Source organism: Trematomus bernacchii, unplaced genomic scaffold (assembly GCF_902827165.1).
Source record: "Trematomus bernacchii unplaced genomic scaffold, fTreBer1.1, whole genome shotgun sequence".
NCBI classification, from domain to species: domain Eukaryota; kingdom Metazoa; phylum Chordata; class Actinopteri; order Perciformes; family Nototheniidae; genus Trematomus; species Trematomus bernacchii.
In genome coordinates this window covers 4,871,881-4,894,303 of record NW_022987851.1, presented here as the reverse complement: position 1 = coordinate 4,894,303, position 22,423 = coordinate 4,871,881, and the positions used below count along the sequence as shown (strand labels likewise).

At 39.6% G+C, this 22,423-nt stretch overlaps 1 protein-coding gene across 1 annotated transcript; it reads right to left on the bottom strand.

Moving 5' to 3' along the window:
- Positions 1 to 606: 606 nt before the first annotated feature.
- Positions 607 to 19,816, bottom strand: prdm10 (PR domain containing 10). The gene is made up of 23 exons (XM_034113326.1): positions 19,478 to 19,816; positions 18,197 to 18,331; positions 17,185 to 17,346; positions 17,031 to 17,090; positions 16,838 to 16,942; positions 14,756 to 14,930; positions 14,046 to 14,287; positions 13,333 to 13,533; positions 12,205 to 12,277; positions 11,986 to 12,103; positions 10,999 to 11,113; positions 10,641 to 10,913; positions 9,464 to 9,808; positions 7,862 to 8,017; positions 6,275 to 6,454; positions 6,084 to 6,194; positions 5,291 to 5,491; positions 5,059 to 5,202; positions 4,798 to 4,968; positions 4,231 to 4,368; positions 3,473 to 3,677; positions 3,268 to 3,365; positions 607 to 2,212 (listed from the first exon to the last, which is right to left on the bottom strand). The coding sequence occupies exons 2-23, from the start codon at positions 18,269 to 18,271 to the stop codon at positions 2,024 to 2,026; spliced, it is 3,537 nt and encodes a 1,178-aa protein (XP_033969217.1). The 5' UTR covers positions 18,272 to 18,331; positions 19,478 to 19,816; the 3' UTR covers positions 607 to 2,023.
- Between the last annotated feature and the right edge of the window lie 2,607 nt (positions 19,817 to 22,423).

Genomic DNA, 22,423 nt, shown 5'->3' with positions numbered 1-22,423 from the left:
ATTGGTTTTTAAGTAGGTAGTGGCTCTCTCCTTTTCCCACCGTCCTTCCATGAAGGAATGTTTAGACATACTGATGACAATTGTGTTCAGGACAAGCCCTGCTGCACCCAACCCCTCCAAAAAAATCAAGTTTCTGTTCTGTGAATCACTGGCACACACTAACACTGAGCTATTTTTAGGTCAGGTGATCAACAACCTGTTGGGATCTGAAGAGTTACATTTACAATTTAAATTACATTTATTAAAAATACATGTTGACAAATGGAAGAGAGCCAATCAAAATCATGTACACCCTAATTAAGTTTGTCTGTTCAATGTTCTAAATTAATTGTAAGATGCTGTAGAACTTGTTTCTGTATTTTGAGGCCACACCACCATCTAGCAGTGAGGGGAAAGAAAGAAACTCCCTCTTGAGGAACTTTAGGATTTTAGCCTTAGCAGAACATTTACATGCTCAAAAATGGATATAACACACTACAGGAAAGGGAAAACTCCAAAAAGCATAATAGGGACTCTTTAAACTGAGTTTGAACCTGAAAACACCTTGGAATAGTTTGGGTTATTGAGGCAAACACATTCATATTGAAGTCATCAGAAAACACATTGTACAGATATAAAATAATTTAATTTCTCAACACATGGTCAAAATCATCGCTCTACCTGATCAAACCGATTACATTCCTGCAATATTTTTAAATTGTACACGGCCTATTGTCATAGACGGATATAAATAACTTTAACACGTTAACTCTATTTTACAATGGCCCTTCATTTAGCCTGTGTTCTCCAATACTTATTCCCTCACATACTTGTGTGTGAAGTGCTTACAATATGTTGTAGGTGAATAGATTAATAGAGTGGAATAGGCCTTTATTATCCTTAAATACTGCAACTTATTGAGCTTCTGAGTTGTCCCCATTTTTTACAACACAAATATTTTTCACTTGTCTGTCTAAAAGCTTCTACAAAAGGTTGTGTTCACCCGTTAGGACAGATGACCAGCTGTGTGGCTCTGGTTTAAACATATCCTCAATGCAAAGAAACGATGGAGAACTGTAAGAATCAAGAAAAAGAAAGTGAACTAAAGTGTTCTAACTTGTCTTACTGCAGTGGTGTGTTTGTGTTCTCCAGGACGTACTTACATGATTTTTGCCATATTTCTGTGATGATTATCTTCTTTTTATCCTGTTAGCTTTGTAAAACGAAATGTACTTATTCTTGGGAAAGCAATAATAATATCTTCTTGAATATTTACTATAAAATCACAGGTGTTGTAGTTGTGACCATGACAAATGAAAATATATATTTGGGGGAAAAGGACAATCCAGCATTTAAATAAAACAGATATCTGAGTCATTTACCAAAAACAAATTAATAGACAAATCACAGATAACAGCATTACGTTGGTTACACTCAATACAACAGATGGTGTGTTGGGCAAAATGACAATGACCTGTTATGTAAGGCCAAACGCAGGACTGTTTCAGTGTTGCCAATATTTTCCAGTTCTGTATATCCTTCCATAATTGTTATCTACAAATACTTGAAATGTTTTAAATGATACAAATATGTTTAATGGGCACTCAAATCTGTGCAAGGACCGAACAACAAACCTATTTCACCACTTCATACTCCAGTAGGTCACACAGAAGGACTTCTTGTTGCGTTTATTGTCCACGCGCACAGGAACACTGAATTTCATTTAGGTCCCTGTTTTCAGCAGTTTCATTTTAAAATGTTCTCCAGGGCTGTGTATTTAAAACAAGTTCAGTTTCTGTCCTTTATATCATCGGTTCAAATCAAACCTTTGCATTTCTCAGTTTATTTTCTCCCAAAGTTCTGGCAGCTTGCATCTCCACAGCTCATTAAACACTTCACAGACACATAAAACTGTGCTGCTCATCAGTCCATCCTCCTCTGTATAAAAGTCTCCATGTGACTGTGTGTTCAGGTATGTGCATACAAGCTGCTGAGGTATACATGCAGGACTCTTCCAAGTTCGCAGAGTTTATCCCTGTGCAGCTCAGGGTTTCGTGATGTGGACTTCACTAGTGCCGCTGCCATTGGTTGTCGTGGTGATGATGTACTGTGTTGTGGCTTGCTGATGGGCCGGCTGCTGCTCCAGATGTTCAGCGTGGGCCTGGGTTGTGTTCTGAGGAACGTTCTGCTTTGCCTCCAGCTCAGTCTGACCCTCAGAGATGACGTAGTGTGTCTGCAGGACAGGGAGGACAAGTGATAATGTTCAATACAGATTTTTATGTTATTTCCTATTTATTTACTTACAAGTACTTGAAGAGCAAACAACACATTTCGCATACCTTCATCTGGCTAGCTCAAAAGAAGGAGACCAATGCTACAGCTAAATCATGTGTTTAAAAGCTACACACATACCCTAGTTTGACTTTAGAGTTACAGTAAGTATAGTTTTAAGATTAATACACTGAATACAAAAAGCTGAAATAAATGTAAAGAAGATTCTAGGGTGCAGCAAAGTTGTTGTATTCAGTATACATTCTTCCATATGAGATATATGTGTTGTATCAAGGGTGTTTAAATATACGTCCTGTTTATATGTCAAGCTTCAAGACGTTTTTTGACCTATATACCAATGTGGCACAGAGCAATTTTCAGTATTAGTTGTAATAATATCCGTTCATAAAAAATGTTTTTAAAACCATGCAGAACCTTCAGGCAGACCCTGACTTCTGTGGAAATACAGGTTTGACCAATTCAATCATTTTCTGCCACTGATCTCCAGGTCAAACCTAGCTTGCTGCCTAAATGGAGCACCACTCATGAATGTGTCGATACATTTACAACCAAATAAAGGACAATATATGGATTAGAATCCCTTGGGAGCTGGGATACGATAAAGATGGAATTGTGTCTGATATGCACTAGTTTACGTTAAAGGTTGGTTATAGAACTGGACCATTACCAACAGCTACCATTAGCATCATATTCTGATTTGATGCTAATGGTAAAAAAAAAAGGGTCTGATCGGTTGATGTATAGTCTAGTTAGCTTCGTTAGACGTTGTCTTTTTTAATGTTCACCAACCAACAAAAATCATTATGTAAATGAGGTCAAATTAGTTTCCTCCTAAAGAGTGTGGAATGGACATGCATGGTAATTCCTGCAGGACTCAATGTGCATAGTTGTCTTTAAGTAAGAACAAGGGTGTACACAAATGAAACTGTAATAGTGATTATTTATATAACAGCAGGTTGTACTAGTCACTTTCAGGAATCAGGCACCATCACTCACCGTTTTCACCTGGTTGCTGTTGCCTCCGGATACAGGTGTGGTGGACTCGGCTATCACATACTGGGCGTGAGGTAGAGCCATCATCTGGATCTCAGAGGCTGCCAGAGTAAGAAATGAATACATTAACAGGAGAGAAAATCACCGCAACTCTACACAACTATCAAAAAGGTATAGAATTGATCATATGGGATCATGTGTGACTCACAGTAGCCTCTGTAGTTCCAGTTCCCGGGGATGTATGCGTGCTGCACTGCCCCCCCCTGCTGCTGCTGCTGCTGCTGCTGCTGCTGCTGCTGGCTGCTGCTGCTCTGCAGGGTGTGGCTCTGAGCCAAGGTCACAGGGGTCAGCTGGGTGGGGCTCAGCTCCTGACTGGGCTGCTGGGAGGTGGGGCTGAGAGGCTGACCGCTGACCTGAAGAGGAGGGAAGAGACAGAGGTGTTCTCTTATCTAGCCTGAAAGGACGGTTTTATACCAAGATCTAGATACTTTTCTTTTAACTGTAAGTGCTACGTTTCAATCTAGATTTTTTCGAAATTGGGTTGCCATGTGGTGGCTGGTATCAGCCGTAGAGAAGCCTGCCTTTTGTTGGATATAGTAGCACTAGATAGTACTCGATTTGTGGTGCTAAAAAAAAATGGTCTCTCGCACACTTCCTTCTGCGCAGTGATACGTTCTAAAGAAAATAGTGCCTGCATGACAAAAATATCATAACATGGTCTGTGGATTATCTTGAGTAACACATTTTCCACCAAAGAAATGTGTTCCATATGTATATCCGATAGAGCTCTATATGGTCGATACTTCTTAAACTTCAAAACAGTGTAAATTGATCAATATCACTACACGTAAGAAGACAAATCTTTGTTTTTATTAATATTTTTGGGGTGAACTGTTCCATGGGACATACATTTGTAATTGTATAAATGACTCATCAACTTTACTCTAGAGTAGTATTAATATGTACCTGTCCGGCCCCTTGTCCGGCGCCTGAGGGCTCGTTGACCTGGATGTGTTGAACCTGGATGGCGTGCTGGCTGTAGCCGTGAGGGTCGTGCAGCTGGCTCACATCCACTGTCGGGTGCTGGGAATGTGGGGAGGAAGCCTGTGAAACAGAGAGAAATATCTATTTGTTACGGTTTATTCATCTCAATACACCACGCAAGAAGCTACATTCATAATTTCATCTGAACACTAAATGTTTAGAATACGGCATGAAGTAGAGGGTTCTTTACCTGCTGAAACGTATATGTAACAAAGATGTCATTATCTTTATTTTTAAAAGCAGCTGGTGTTATTTTAAATTATATATATATATATATATATATACACCAATAAAACTTGAAGAACAATTGAGTTATATTATACTATATTTCTATTTTGAGCATCTCAAGTTGTGTTTATACCAGGCAACTCCCAGATGTCAAGGTTTATCACTGATAGTAGGTTTCTTTGAGTAGCTCGGTCAGCTTTACAGGGAAAAAAAGAAGTTACAAAAACAGATCTCAATCCTCAAACTGATCCTGGATCTTACCGGAGCCACCTGCACCACCTGCAGCTGGATGTGTTGCGGCTGCGACAGGTTCCCCCCCGCCTGAGACACTGGGATGTACTGGATCCTCTGGTAGTCTCCCTGCGCTGTGCGGTAGTCTGTGGTCAGAGTCTGAGAGAGCTCCGTCATGGCCTGGGTCAGCAAATCTGTAGTCTGTGGAGAAAATACATATCGTACCGTTATGACATCTGGTGTATATTAGGTGACACTTTCTTCTTTCTTTCGTTGTTAACTTCTTCTTACCACTACGGCCTCTGCTGTGGTTCCGTCCGCACTGATGACTGCAGGAGTGCTGCTGATGACAGCTGTAGTGAGAGGAGCCTGGATGGAGTTGGCGATTTGGGCGAACTCTGGATGCTTCTTCCTGATGTGCTGAACCATCTTAGTCTGAGAAATGAGCACACACACGACATATTAGATGGTACGGTTCAGGACACAGGATAAAGTAAGACCTCTGAAGGATCTTCACACTGACCTTGCTGCTGTACTGTTTGGCACAGTGCGGGCAACACACCGGTGCCGTGGCGATGGTGCCGGTCAGCTGTGTGTGTGTGCTCAGCATGGGGTCCGGCTCTCCAGGAGCAGCGGGACGCAGCTTCCGGATGCTGGGAGGCAGCTCTGCCCCGGGGTGGTTCTTCAGGATGTGTGCTTTCCTCTTACTGGCACTCTTATACACCTGCAGGAGATCAATGTGTTATCATACCGAAAGCTATGGTTCAGATTTTGAGACTACAGCATGGAAATATGTCACAGTAGAGGCACAAAATACACATTTGAATATGAAAGTCAGCACAATAGGGCCCCTTTAATGAAAAAAACACCAACATGGTTATCAGGATCCCAAAGCCAAGCATCACTGATCGATCATTTATGTCCACGTCCATACAGCCCATACATGTTCCCGTCAGTGTTTACTTCCTGTCTGTCTTCTTCTGTTGAATTATCTGACATCCATAGTCTGTCTTTTAACCTCTTTCTCTTTTTCTTCCAAAGTTTTGTGCTCACCACATAGATAAAAATGAATATTCAAAAAGTATTCCTTGGTGTTTTCTGATGAAAAGATGTATGTTTGTTGTCCACAGCTGACGCTAAATCGGCCTGAATTCTTTCTGCTGATTGATATGACTGAAAATAGTCCCTTGATCCTCCTAACCAACGGTCTGTTCACCTTAACAGCGGTCAGAATCGAGTAATCAAGTAAGCCCTGTAATAATAAACCAATAAGACATCTTGTCCTAAAGTCACACAACTGGATGGGGGAAACAAACCTTGTCACAGTACTGGCAGAAGTAGTCCCTGTTGGGCTTGATAATTGGCAGCGTGAGCTCAGGTACGTCATCAATACGCATCTCTGGGTGACGCTTGGACAAATGATTGACCTGTAACCAGAAAAAAAGTGAGTAAGAATAATGGAATATAATCTAAAACAAAATACATTTCTCTGCGAGTTGTTGCTCACCAGCATTCCTCTACGTCTGAATCCCATCATGCACACTCTGCATTTGAACATGAAGCTCTCGAAGTCGGTGGTGGGCACCTTGAGCTTCAGGGTTTTGGAGCGATGGATGCGGTCCGACTTCTTGGCCTCTCTGTCGGGGTTGTGCATGCGATGCATGTGCTCACGCAGCTTATCTTTCCTCTGGATGTCACAGGAAAATCATTGTCACATAACAGCTCACATATATATATATATATATATAGAAGAATAGAATAGAATAGAATAGGGAGGGATGAAACCCTCTTTAATGGTCACACATGCAGAGCACACAGCACACACACAGTGAAATTTGTTCTCTGCTTTTAACCCATCCTAGTGCCAGGAGTCTAGTACTAGGAGCAGTGGGCAGCTATTGTACAGCGCCCGGGGAGCAATGGGAGTGAGGGGGGGAAGGGGGATGTCCGGTGCCTTGCTCAAGGGCACCACGGCAGGGCAGGAGGTGAACTGGGACCTCTCCAAGTAGAAGTCCACACTCCATATTTTAGGTCTGGTCGGGGACTTGAACCGGCGACCCTACGGCTCACAGTCCAAGCCCCTACTGACTGAGCCACTGCCGGATATATATATATATATATATATATATATATACATACATATATATATATATATATATATATATATATATATATATATACACATAACATAGACAACACATATACAATAAATATATATATATAGATACATATACAATACATATACATATATATATATATATTATATATATATAATACACAGCTATCCTATATACATATATATATATAATATACATATACATAGAACATATACATAGATAATATATACATATATACATAACATATTAATACATATACATATATCATAGATAATAGATATATAACACATACACATATATAATATATACATATAGACATATATATATTACACATACACATATAGATATATACACATATATATACAGATAACATATAGAAATACATACATACAAACATTATAACATATACATATATAACAGATACATATATATATACATATATACATATATATATATACACATACACATATATATATACACATACACATATATATATATATACATATATACATATATATATATATACATATATATACATATATATATACATATACATATATATATACATATACATATACATATATATATACATATACATATCTATATTATATCAATACACATATATATATATATATATACACACATATATACATACACATACACATATATTATATACATATATATATATATACATATATATATATATATATACACACATATATACATACACATATATTATAATCATTATAATATATATATATATAATATATATATATTATATATATCTATAATAATATATATAATACATTATAATATATTATAATCATTATATCTCTCTCTCTATCTATCTCTCTCTATATCTCTCTCTCTCTCTATCTCTCTCTCTCTCTATATATCTCTCTCTCTCTCCTCTTTTTTTCTACCTCTCTCTCTCTCTATCTCCCCTCACCCAAAAACTGTCCTCTTCCAATGCTCACCTTGAACTGTTTGCCGCATGTTGAGCACAGGAAGTCCTTGCGGTCAGAGTGGCGTAACATGTGCAAGCGCAGCTTGTCCGGCCGGCAGAAGATCTTCTCACAGTCTTGGCACTGAAAGACCCGATCTGAGTGGAAGCAGCGGATATGCTTCTTCACCTAGAAGGAAGACAAAGTGTGTCAATTCACTTTTTGGCTAAACCCGCGCAAGAAACAAGCAGTAATAAATCAATTGTACCTGTTAATTATGAAATCTCTTTTTTTTTAAGATAAAGTATTTTTTTATGCCTGTTTGCACACTGCATTGACACATTTCAAATGTTTTTGTTGGGTCACGCTAACAGTTTTTCTTTGGTTTTTGCCTCTCTGGCAATGACTTGTTTGGTTCTTACCATTGTTTTTATCCTTGTAATTAAGGTTGTCACAATACCAGAATTTTAAGGTTGGATAATGATTGTAAGAGCCATGAAACGTGTATAGTAATGCGTTTTCGTTTAATATAGATATTTGTTTGATCACTATTGATTGGTTAGCTTGGGTCACATGGATATGGGCGGCACTCATTATAATCCTGTTCACCTGCGTGAGGTGTGTGTGTGGAAGAGAGGGTGACACAGGGTCGTTGTACTTTTTGTTGACCGCAAGTTTAATGATTGCTTTGATTAATATAACAATGTACACGTCCAAGGAAAATAAGTTGATCATCCCAGATTTCATTAAACCACATTATTTTTCAACACAGTTTTGGATCTCAGCAAGTACTCTTTTGTAGCGTGTCACACAATATCAAACAGGCCCGGCCTCAGCCTCTCAGCGACTTTGTTTGTTTCCTGCTGTCGCTATAATGATACTACTTTGAAAAAATCTTCATCATTCCTCCTCACCAAATACGATTTTTTTTTTCACTAAACACATATATTACATGTTTATGGTAGGGCTGTGCAATTAATCGTATTTTAATCGCAATTACGATTTTGGCCTGCCACAATTACGAAAACAACATAATCGAAAAAAACGATTATTTTGCTTTGCTTGGTTGTGACAGTGCAACATATTTGATCTAATTTATTTTAGTCTCATTTATTTGTATTTATCATATTTATATATGTTTAGTAGCTTGTTGGAGTGCGCTCCAAAATATTTGTTGATCTTGTTTATTGGTATTTATTATTTTGATATTATTTATTTAAATGTAAATATAAATGTATCATTTATTTTATTTATTTTTGTATTGGTTTTTCAGTTGAATTATACGTTCAGGGTAATCAACAGTTAAAAAGATACTGTTCAAATTATTATTTGTATTTGTTTTAAAGTTCAATAAATGGATGTTTTCAAAGTCAATGAATAATCGTATTTCATAATCGTGATATCAATTATTGACCCAAATAATCGTGATTATGATTTTTGCCATAATCGCACAGCCCTAGTTTATGGTGTGTTTTTCATTAAACATTGATCAAATAATATTAACTACACCATGTTAAAGGACATTCTCTAACCCAAACACATTTAAAAATCAAAGTGCTCCAGGTCTTTTTTTGGTATTTGGTACTTTGTAACCTTTTTTATAAGAGTGCTATAAAAATAGTTATGATAACTAACCTGGATGAAGTCAGGGAAGGTTTTCTTGCAGGACGGACAGGTGAAGCAGCCGTTTACTGCGTGCTCTTTCACGTGCTCTTTGAGCATTTCCAGCCTATCAAAGATTTCGGGGCACAAGAGACAGGAGTAGGAGCGCTGTTCCGTGTGCAGCACCATGTGGTCGTCCAGCGCCGAGTCGCTGATGAAGCTCTTGTTGCAATAGTGGCAGGAGAAGGCGAAGGCGTCCCGGCCGTGGACCCGCAGGTGCTGGTCCAGCTTGTCTTTGTCCCGGAAGGCCTTGCCACAGTGTGTGCATTTAAAGGGACGGAAACTCTTCCTGATGAAAAGCTGCTGCAGCGCTGCATTCTGGGAGGGAAGAGAGAGAAGAACTACTATCAGACCACAGCAACATTGTTTACAGACACTGAGGTGGGAAGAGGCTGATGGAGTCAATGGGGTTTGCAAAGGGTAATATCCACAAATGTCACAAAAGCATTAAAGGTCCCCTATGATACTCTTTTTCATCAATATATTACAGTTCTCAGTTATATACAAAACATGTCTCTGAAGTGCTTGGCTCGATATACCAAACAGATCATGCATTGTAGCATCCCATAAACCCCTCTGTTTCAGCCCTGTTTCAAAAGTGCTGATTCTGTGTCTGTAGCTTTAAATGCTAATGAGCTGTTGCTGGCCACGCCTCTCTGAGAGATATTTGGTTAAAAAAAAACACAATGGTGCTCTAGGAGGAGATTCAGGTGATAAGGTGGGCGGGGGTTACCTTGGTTGGTTATTGGCTAATGATTACACAATCCAAATAAACATTATGACATCACAAAGTGGCCAACATCTGATCAGCTCATTTTCAGACAGGTTTTTATATAAATGGATCAGGACAAAAAGTGAGCGGATCTTTTTTCCTGAAACGTTCAGAATCTCTTTACAAAGAGGGGACACATGTTTATGTATAAAAGACATGAAAAAGTGGATTTTGCATAATAGGTGACCTTTAACATCATCTAAAATGACAATGGGAATCATTGAAGTGAATGTCTCGGTGCCGTCCTCCAGCTGCTACATACCTGCACATCCATCTTGGAGGGGAAGCAAACATTGAGGAAGAGAGACACACTGTTGTAAAGCAAATCGTGGCTAATAAAATAGCTCTATTGCATTTCAGTGAATGCAGCAGTCTTACCCGTATCCTCTTGGCACGGCGCATGTCCTGAGAGGTGAGGTGGGTGTCTGATTGGCTGCTCTGCGCCGGGTCTTCCTTCAGTGGAGCTGGCAGGTCGGTGCCGGAGGGGGGGCTGCTGGCCTCTGGGAGGAGCGCCCCCCCCGCAGCAGGTGTCATCTGGCCCTCTGCCTCAGTCCCAGCCTCCGCCTCAGACTCCATCTCCACCACCTTCATCCCGTTCTGCGCTCCGTCCACTCGCTCCTCCAGAGGCTTCTCCGTTAATTCCAGAATCTCCTGATTCAAAATGTGGATTGCAAATTTCTCAGAGGCAATCGACTAACCCATGAATCAACATGCTATGGATTAATGCGTCCCTTACTGTTGTCTTGTCGCCGTCTACTGGTGGATCCAAACGTATGAATTTAGGCGGGCGTCCTGGCCTTCTTCCTGTCCCAAATCTCCTCCTGCCTCTTCCTCGACCCCGGCCTCTGGATCTAACAGAGGAAAGAAACCGTTAACGGGTCATTTATTTCATCGTCATTTATTCTTATTTTGTTTATTTTCATTATTGATGTGGTATTAAGTGTTCTTTTTAATCACAAATGTGTTAAGATCAGTGAAGTAAAGTAACTAAGCACATTTACTCAAGTACTGTATTTAAGTACAACTTTGAGGTACTAGTACTTTAATTGAGTATTTACATTTTTTGCTACTTTTTACTTCTACCCCACTACAATTCAGAGGTAAATATTGTATTTTTACTCCACTACATTTATTTAGTACCTTTAGTTACTTTACAGATGTGGATGAATGATGTGAAATATAATCAAGTCTTAAATCAGACTTTAGTTCCACCTGGAGTAAATTCACAAGCTACCCTGCAGTATACAAAGTCATTCAAACTAGCTGCAGCTTTACCAGCTTTGATAACACTTTAATGATCAATCATTATAAAACATATCATATATATTATTCTGAAATGGACCAATCTGCATAATGAGTACTTTTACTTGTGGTACTTTAAGTATAATTTGATGCTAACACTTGTGCCTGTACTTTTACTTGAGTAACATTTTGATTGCAGGACTTTTACTTGTTACAGAGTACTCCTACACTCTGGTACTTCTACTTTTACTTAAGTACAAGATCTGAATACTTCTAACACCTCTGGTTATCACCTAGTAAGAGAACGATATCACTGTTCTTATTTAAAAATTGTTTACAGTATGTGTTTGGTTTGTGAAGCACTTTGAGTTACCTTTGTGTATGAAAAGCACTATATAAATAAAGTAAAATAAAATAGATTTGATCTCCATAGAAATGAAAGAGAATGTATAAAATAAGGAGATATAAAACAAGTGTTTACCTGGTCACAGAGTTTGACTTGTCGTCGTGCATGTCGAGGTGCTGCTGCAGCTGTTCAGAGCTCACAAATCGCCGGTTGCACTCGTAACAGGGCCAGTTCTTCTCCTGCTCCCTCAGCACTGACGGAACAGCAGACAGTGAGAACAGCAACAACCCTGACAGTGTTGTACTAGTTTGTGTTGATCTGAGTTAATATAAAGTATAATGTGCAGGGACTCACCTTTTCTCTCTTCTTCTGTAACATTGTGGATCTTCTGATTGACAAACTCTGCATATGACGCCGCATACCACACCTGCAGAGGGAAGTATTATTAAAAAAAACAAATAACAGTTGCCTATTTAGAAATCAGAAAATATTGACATCTTCTCATTATTTTATCTGTTTGTTATTATCATCATTATGTTATGTTAGATTAGATTAGATATACTTTTATTGGTCCCAGTTTGAGAAATTATTTTGTCACAGCAGCATGTAGGGCATTGCACACTTATTATAAATTAAATATAATACAAATAAACATAAAACAGCAAATATATGTATATATCAACAGTAAAAACAAATCTAACAGTACTTATCAACATGTTAAAGGTGGGGTAGGTAATTTTGGAGAAACCAGCTTGAGTGCGCTAGAATTTGAAAATACACAGCCGGAAGAAATCTGCCACTTCCTTAAAGAGCCCCTCCTCCAACACACACGAACGCGCACATGACCAATGAGGGCACGAGATAAGTTTGTGCACAGATGGAAGGCTGACAGGCAGGTAGGCCATCCAGTTACTTTAGCCGGGCCGGCTAAAATGATTGGTCGTGCTTTTTACAGTACTACGGCTTCCACAGATGACATTTTTTTATGGATTTTTTGTCAAAGCACTTAAGATATTCATTGCTATCGGGATGTTAAGAGCATTCCATGGAATATAACAAAAAGTGTATCTCGAGCCGGTTTCTCAAACTTACCTACCCCACCTTTAACTTTTTATTATTGTTTTTATTTAATATTAATATTTGTGGGTTGAGGTTGGGCGTTTACATGTGTGCTGTTATGAAAGACTGATAAATTAAAAAAAATTGTTTTTTTTATTGTTTATTTACTTAGACTGAATTACTCTTGTTTAAACTCTGGCTAGTCTCCACAACCTCCTGAGAAAAATAACTTACAAGGAAGTTTGACTGAATTGGATTTCCTCCCCAGCTAGTCACTAACTTAGCCTGTCTGATATTTGGTTCTGGACAGATAGCATAAAAGTGTTGATCCATAGTTGTATTACTTTGTGCACACAGTGTCAAAGTAAGCAGGAAAATGAGTGCACTACACATGCGACACAACACACAAACCCACGGGCTGACCTTGAGCTCTTGCTTGGGTTGAATGTTCTTGATGGACGTGTAGAATATCTCCGAGCCGTACTGGTAGGCCACCAGGTTCTGCTCCAGGTGGTTCTGAGCCGGTCTCACAAACATCATCCAGTTACAGCTGTCCTCATCAGACAGGTCCAACCACAGGTCATCTGACTTCTCTCCATCCTTCTCTGCGTCCAGCGAGCACAGCTAAGCAAAACAGAAAAAATATCAGAGATCAGATTCTGAACATGCTTATACATGATTAAATGTGGGCGGAATGATTTTTCTCCACATTTCTTACCTACCCAACACTTTCCTATAAAACCTTCTTATTGCAAAATATATTTCCTTTTTTGTTTTATTGTAAGGATAGTATAATTATAAGTATTGCCCTCTTTGGTTATAGCTCTTTGTGAAGACCTTATTCAAACAGCTAAGGTTGCCAACTGTTAATTGATTAGTCGACTTATTGAAGTTTTGATGATAGAAGACTAAGATTTATTGAGTTGAGTACGTCTAACGCTAAATGACTTATTTCCAAATACCTAACGATCACATCATATCATTACTTTTTAGTTGACTGAAACATCCCTACAAACAACACAAAAATTAGAAGTGAGACAAGAACTCATAGAGCTAAATGCAGCTAAATGCTAAAATACAACCCCCACAAGTAAAGGGAGCTCAATAACCGTCAAACAGAAATGGTGCTGACTTACTTTCAGATGAAGGTAGTGGTCCTGCAGCTCGCTCTGAGGAAGCAGGGGCGCCTCCACAGGGCCAAACTGGGTGCGCTTTGGGATGCGTCTCTTGGAGAACACGCCACCCAGGAAGCGGTCGATGTAAAGGACCAGAGGCAGGCTGGACCGGGCCTTGGACATCACGGGCCGGTTGGGGATGGGGTGCAGGGGCCCGTGCTTCCCACACACAGAGGGGTTGGCGTTATTACACTCGTCACACCCTGAGAGAAAAAAAGGGAACAATAAGACACAAATCAGCACAGCAACAGATTAATACGTATTTAAAAAAGGGATATAATTCTTCATTTGTTTGCCCTGCTTTGTGTTGCTCTAGTAAAAAAGTGTCCACTGCCACAGGAAATGACTTCAGGGAAGATTATAACACAACAGATTAAATTGCATATCAAGAAATACAATTTTGTGGGGCATAAATGGAATGCCAGACAAATTACATTTGTGTTTTATGTTTTCTTGTATTTTCTAAATTACATCTCATAGAGTTGTTTTTTGGTTTATGTTTTTAAAAAAATGCCACCAAAAAACTACTAGTAGTAGGTCATGGCCAAGTCAGCGATCTGAGTGTATTTGTTGATCATTATTTCATGCAGTCAATACGCAGAAAAAGACCCTCTGCTGTGGGCTCTACATGGTGACTGCTGACAGACGGTGTGAGAGTGGAGGTCACTCACAGAGGCTGTGAGGGTTGAAGGACTGAGGCTGACGAGGTTCCCAGTCATCCATGTCAGACTCGTCATCCTCCTCTTCATCCGAGTCCTCTGTGGAGTCTTCGGCCCCGAGAGGGCTGGAGGGGGGGTCCGCCATGTCGGCCATGGAGGGGAGCGAATTGGCCACAGACAGCTGCTCCTGTTTGGGTTGGAGAATTGAGAAGTGTAAGATTGCTCTGTGTATTGTTGTGTGAGAAACACTGGCAAGTTCATGTAACAATGAGATAGCAATGTATATAAAAAGGAAAATTATTTACTTATGATATTCCGTGCATGTAGAAAATAATTTGTGGTTGTTAAGTCGAGAAGCAATTAAAAAAAAGAAAATTCTGAGGGACTAATCAGCATTTCAAAATAATAACCTGTGATATTTAGGATAGATTATTTGTGTGTATCATACATCTGATGCTATTAAACTGTATACATCTGCACTGCAAATATCTAAAAATGACATATGAACTTCAGAGTAGGGCTGCACGATATATCGTGTCGTGACGATAATCGCGTTATGCGCATGCGCAATATTCACATCGCAGGACTATTTTTTTTTTTAGGACGTGCGATATTAAAGGGGACCTATCATGCAAAATGCACTTTTGTACGTCTTTTATACATGAATATGTGTCCCCGCTGTTCCAGGGAACTCACCAAGTGTCAGAAAACACAACCCTCTCTATTTTCCTCCATACCCAAATCTCTAAAAAAGGGGCTGCAACGGATCTGATAAAAACTGATCCAGATTTGAACACTGTCCTGACGTCAGGACGGTGGCGCTACGGCTATTGGGCCAACTCCACCAATCAGGAGGAGACAGCCACGGCCATTGCCGTTCGAAAGCGCTGGAGACGCTGTAGTACATATGCCAGGCCTGTAAGTGGCGCTGTAGTCTGCCACAAAAGCAGCGAAGAAGACTTGGTTACCATGGTTACCCTTCTGTTTATTCTCCGCTGTGGCTTTCTTTCTCCCTCCCGAGGCAAGCGTTTGCTCCCGCTGCAATGCAATCCCTCCCCGTCGAGGCAAGCACTGTAATTCTCTCCGGTTAGCCCACCAGCAGATGACAAACACCCACCTCTCCGCCTCTTCCAAGGAACGAGGGGACCGTGCGGCAGAGTTTCAGTTTCAGTTTGTTTCGCCGGTCAAGATGTCCGTTAAAGTTTAAATCTTCCGGACAAAATTAGAAAAGTGCCGGTCAAAGGTCTTCTTTGTTATTTATTGAGCTTTAAAACAAATGAATAACGACTCTATATAATAAAACACGGAGATCTCTTTTTCTCCCCCTCTTCTGACAGCCCAGCAGCTGATCAGAGCACGTCTCCCCTCTCCTGCAGGGGGGCGTAGTCAGCTGCACCTCACAGAGATCAGCCCCGTAGACAGCAAACAGCACATAGAGCGAAATGAGGCATGGCTAAAATGCATGATCTGTTTGGTATTTTGAAAACAGAAACGTATAAATATACCTTATATAGGTATGGCCCTACAATATATCATTTAAATATAGCATGATAGGTTTCCTTTAAGTAGGCAAATTCAAACACGTCATGTTACAATTATTTTGCTCCTTGCTACAAAAGGAAAACTCGCGCGGCTCTCATGTCAGGGGTACTTGAGTGAGTGACATGCAGGCTCTGCATGCACAGCAAACCACCAATCACAATCATTCTTGATCAGATCATAGCAGGATAACCGAGCTAGCTGAGCTTGTTGCTCTGAAAACTTAAGATCCAGAAGTCTGTGACTAAAATCCTTCATCCGGTTAAATATCGTTAATAAAATACCAATTGTATAGCATTAAAGTTCAAGAAAGGATGGTTTGCGGACAAAAAGAACTGTCTTTTCTTCAATTCCTGTATTTTTTCATATCGCAATATATATCGCAGGGGAATAAAATATCGCAATGTCAGTTTTTTCCAATATCGTGCAGCCCTACTTCAGAGTAGAACCACTTACTTGGAATACAAACAAATAATGTCTCCCTTTCTATATGCCATAATGTGTGTTCAAATTAATATAGATAAAGTATTTGCACTTGTGACAAAGTCTCCTCACCTGGGAAACCTGCTCCAGCATTGCTTGTGGAGCCTCTGCTACATTACTGAGAACATGCAGGTTGGCAGCATTCATGTTCTGTCCACTCGGCAGCAAAACTGTGACCTATGAATGAGATGAAATCGCTTTAAAGTCAATATAAACCAGACAGTAAACAGCTGAGCAATGACATCACAGTTCCTGGTAAACGTACCTGTTGTGTGGTGCCATCCTGCTGAATGTAAGCCACCTGTGGCTGATCAGCGAATACATTCTGAAAGAAAAGTTTAAAACAGAAGTGTGAGTTAATCTTGCAGGGCCTCGACCTGCCCATGAATGCATGTAGCTATTGTGAGTATCATTCCTACCTGAGTGCCATCTGCAGGGTGTATGTAAACCAGTGTGTGCTCTGCAGACTCTACAGAGGTATAGGAGTTCCCGTCCGCTGTATAGACCACCTGCTGCTGTCCGCTGTCCCCCTGATCGCCACTGTACACTATCTGGGCCACCGTGCCACCTTCAAAATGCACCTGTCACACACATGCACCAGACAAAATGTTTTACACCAATTGCAACATCATTACATTCTCTCTACCCTCCTTTATAATTATTTATGTTTGTCCTAAAGTCATTTTGGAGGGTAATAAACCACTGCTTGAAAAATCACCTGCTAGGATTTGGCATAAACTATTTAAAAGACATGGTTGTAATATGCCCATCAGATAGTTTGAAGTAGGGTTGTTGAGGTACTTATCCATTGTCAGCATATTACTTACAATAGATGGCAGCACTCCAGGAGCTTGGATAAGAAGACAGGAGCTACTGCACTGAAGCTAAGCAATGTACTGCTTCTCACAGGGGCTGTTGCAAACTACAAAAATCAAGTGTAAGTGTACGTAATTAAAATAACATTTCCACTGCTTAAGCACTTTGGCTCGACCAAAAATCGCTTTTAAATGTGCTATATAAATAAAACTTGATTTGATTTGATTTAAGTTGGGATAAGACAGCCCCTTTTCTAACGGGAACTGACTCTGTTATCTATGATCTATTCAAAGCCAACAGACTAAAATTTGAATGTCCTTGCTGCCTTGATTGGTTAGTGCGTGTTATTGTATGATGTTGCTAGTTTGGGTTCACCATAGTCACTCAATAACACAAACAAACCATTATGCGAGGTAAAACGACTGCCTCTGTCAATGAAGTCTGGTAGATTTGGCGAGAGTAAAGCTGAATATGACAATAACTCCCTCATACCGCCTCACTTTGAACAATTCAAACTCTCCCTTTTGGTTCTCTGATGTATGATGTATCAAGTGTTCTGCATCCTTATCTTTGCTTATGACTGACTGAATAGAGCACTTTAGAGACAGTTCAGACCTGTGTGCCATTTTCTGAATCACTGTTCGATGTCTGACTCCACACAGCAGAGGATTCCTCCTGTTTGGTCTCCATGGCAGCACGGTGCCAGGCCTGTCGCCAATCACGTCACCGAACACTTCGCTCTTAAGACGCCTGTAATGAACAAAGACAAAAGGATTGGGGATGATTTTTAATGTTATAATAAAAAATGCAACATGGTGACGACAACCAAAGTGAATGGATGGATTTCATCATGTATTACAGACGTTCAGGTGATGCATTATCTAAAATAATCATGGCACATTAGGATATTTCAAGCAAAGGTGGGTTTTCTGTTGAAATGTGCATATGGTCTGGTGTCATTTAATGAATGGATGATGGATCATTTATTATTGCAGCTTTATCAGTCATATATGTGCACTAGACACATTGAAGCTGTTTGCAACAGTGAGGCACTGCAGCAGCCATATCTGGGCAAAGTGGCTGTGAATGCAACCCCATTTGCAATCTGCAACCCAGATCTTCGGGTTTCCAGACACAAGTCATGCTCGTCTGACAGGACATGCAAGCCAAAATAAAGCAGCATGTCACTCCGTGTCCAGAGCGCTCACACGGGAGCTCACAGCGGGGGGACCAGGGAAAACGCGGTTAACGTTTGCTCACGAGGCCGCCGGTGAAACGGTGTCTAAATACAACCGTATGTCTGCACAAATGCCCCGGTGAAAAATCACAACTGTGTAAAGTCACTCAGAAATCTACTTGGTATAATCAATAATAAGTGAAATTCCCCCCTATTTAACCCCGCAGGTTCTCAGTCCCAACTGGACTATACCACACAAACCAGCGCCATAGAAACCCGGGCAATGCTGCACCGCAACATTAGCATTACGGTCATATAGTCGCAATGTAAGGCCGACCTTGGAGCTAAACATAACTTGTTAGGCCCCAGGACACAGATCGCATTATGCGATTCATAACACTAGTGTTTTTGAAGCGTTTAAAAGCCGGCATTATTTGTCTAGAACCACCCGTCCCCCCGTTCTAGTTGAGCCCAGCCCTTCAAGTCTGCTGTGAACAAGGAAGAACGGGCTCCATTTTGGGTGGGACTAACGACAACAACCACATCCGAAGAGACCGACAGAAAAATCGTGTATCTTCTACCGGTTCAAATGCGCTAAAACAGCCCGCACATTTAATGCTTATAAACTGAAAGACTACCAAGCAATCGAGCTAAAGAAGTAGTCGTGAAGCAAACTCTAGTTTCTTACATTTAGTGTAAAGCGTACAAGTTGTTCTTACCTCAGAATGGTAGCTGCAGAGATGGCTGCATTGCATATATTAACATAATCTGCCTAGCAACACGCTGGAGCGTGGATTCTGATTGGTGGTTGTGTACTCGGCAGTGAAAGAAATGTATTATATTTTAAACCATTATCCTCACGATACAGCCTATATATTTGTGGACATTTAAAGATTATATTTGAAGCAATTAGGGATGGTACTGCCAACGTTTTAAAAAATCATGGTTAAAAGCTAGTGATCATTTGTAGTTAAGCCAATCAGAAAAATAGAAACAGCAAGTGTCCAATTGAAAAAAAGCTGTGATCATAAAGGGTTATTTGATCTACTTATATGTTATCCTACTTGAATGTATCTAATGTAAGCGTAACAGTTACTGGTGCTGCATTTATTTGTCCTTTTATATATATCTTACTTTTATCTAAAGTGATTATTTTCCGTAAAGGTGGAAATAAAAGTCAATGACAGCTGACCAAAATGTAAATCATGCTTGTTTACTGCCCTCTGGTGGTCACAGAGAGGAATTGTAACTTTAGTATGGTCAAGCCAGCGCCAATGCAGACCTGTAAGTGTACCAAGACTTCCGTTGAATACTTTCAAAATAAACTTACCAAACTGAAACAAGCAGACCAAACTACACCACTCGGCCAGCGCCAGGGAATGATTGTGTACATTATTAATATAACTATTTGTTATTCATGTTGAGAGGACCTTGAGGACAAATAACTATGTTGGAAGTAATAGCCAAAATAGTATGCAGTCAAGCTAACATTTCTGGTGAAAAATTCCAAAATACAGCAAAACAAGCGATCAGAATATCATTTGTTCATTATGCTTTTTGGTGAGAGCTAACAAAGAAAATATTGCCAAGTCGTGATAAGTGATAATACATGTGCAGTTGTTTTAATCTATATTTATGAAGCGGCATCAATGCAGACATGAATTGTACCACTTCCGGTAGACGTAAACTACGAATATATAATTGTAACTGTTCTCAAAAGCAAATTTCAACGAACAGTTAGTTACCCACCAGCATCAAACTAGAACTAATATTAGTTCTGGTTCGAGAAAAATTAAACAGTGTAGTTACTTTTTGCACCATTGGAAGGGTATGGTAGATCTTCATTATGGTTCAGTCAATTTGCTAAAAAAACAATTTCCTTGATTGTTTGGAGTCATATTATGGATACTTTATCCTTAGCATTTGCTGTCCTAACTGAATTGAATTTTCCAAGGCCTGCACCACTCACATGATACCAATCTATGAAATAGTTTTTATGGAAAATTAAGCAGAAAAATAAATAAAAATGTGACTACACTGATAACTACATAACTGAGACACGTTTTATTTTACACCCATACAACGGATAATGTGAAAACCATCATATTAATGTATACTTTACTAATCACATAATGTGTGTGTTGTACTTTTGAGGATATGTTGAGTATTTGAGGAAATGTTCCATAGCCAAATAAAAGATGAGGTAAGACTAAAATAGTTTAATCTGTTTTCACTGGACCTTTATTACCTGGGGAGCTTAAACAGAACATTTTTGTTCTGCGTTGTTAATTTCTTTCCCGAGGCGTTTTTACAGAGATATCTTGGGATCAAATCAACGCGTCCCAAGATAAGACTTTACATGTGCAAATTCAACTCGTTGAAACACGTCTACCGGCTCATGTTTCAAAATTAATAACCTCTCTGAGTGCCTTGCCTGAAGCGAATATCAAATTTGCTTGATGCTGTTTTTCAATAAGCCATCAGAGAGAAATACAGCTGACAATCTAGGACAAAACCGAAATGAGTTGGGTACAACATAATCAAATCATAAAAGGCTGATGATGTGTGAATGTAGGTGTACGTGTGCTTGTGTGTGTTTGTGTGGGTGTATAATGTCCCTATTACAACCAATTGAACAAAGAAAATTAAATCTTTGTCCATCACATTACCTTCAGAACAAACAAAATGTTCCCTCTGGTTGGGTAATTTGCTCAGTCTTTCTACTCATGACATCCAGAATGTGTTTGTGTTTATCCAACCTAAGAAGAGCGGATTAGATATCGAATTACTTTTTTTTGATGGAAGCTGTTTGAATCTGCTATATTTCTTAAATACCATCAAAACAAGCAGACTGCTTAAACTTGGACTCACAGATTTTTAAAGATTAACATTTAATTAAAACTATTTGTTAAATACTTAAAATTCTGAATTGATGTCATAGTTCACAATGCTTCATATTATATACTGGCATCTGATGGTATTACGCTTTTTAAGTTTCAGGAAACCACATAGCAGATAAATGAAGTAAAATTTCAATATTTGGGGAATAATTTGCTTAGGTATTCAACCTTTGACACAGTTCATCATTTTCTTCTCTCACTGTCTCCTTTCCCATGGCATAGTTCTACGGCCTTGGGTATTGCTGCTATCTCTCTTAAGGAGGAGCAGCTTGGGCGCATTGTTGTTGCCAGTCTATGACAGAGCACAAGCCGCCATTTACTGTTCAGGAACGTAGGTTCCCTGGCGCACATTCTTTCCTATGGACGAGAGCTCTAGTTAGATTCAGGGTCCATATTTGTTTAGTCTCGCTGATGAAGAATGTTGATTATTACACTCCGAACTAGTTAAAACCTTGAGCTACAGAAGGAGTTCTTCAAAATTGATTGTGGCACCTCTACCGTGTGGTCAACTCGTGGCCCGTGACATGTCTTGTGAATTCTCCTGCCGAAGCCCATAGAGATAATTCCCTACCCCCTCTGAAACCTCTTAATTCGGACTAAATTGAGCTGGATGAGCTTTGCTGGCGCGCTGATGTTTATTACGAGTTCATGTTTGTTTGTCTGATTGTTTGTATCGGGGGTCTATATTGGTTTGTCTAACCGCCGTCTTGTGTATGTTTTGTAACAACTAATAATGAATCAGTCCATAGCCAGGGTAAAATAAAC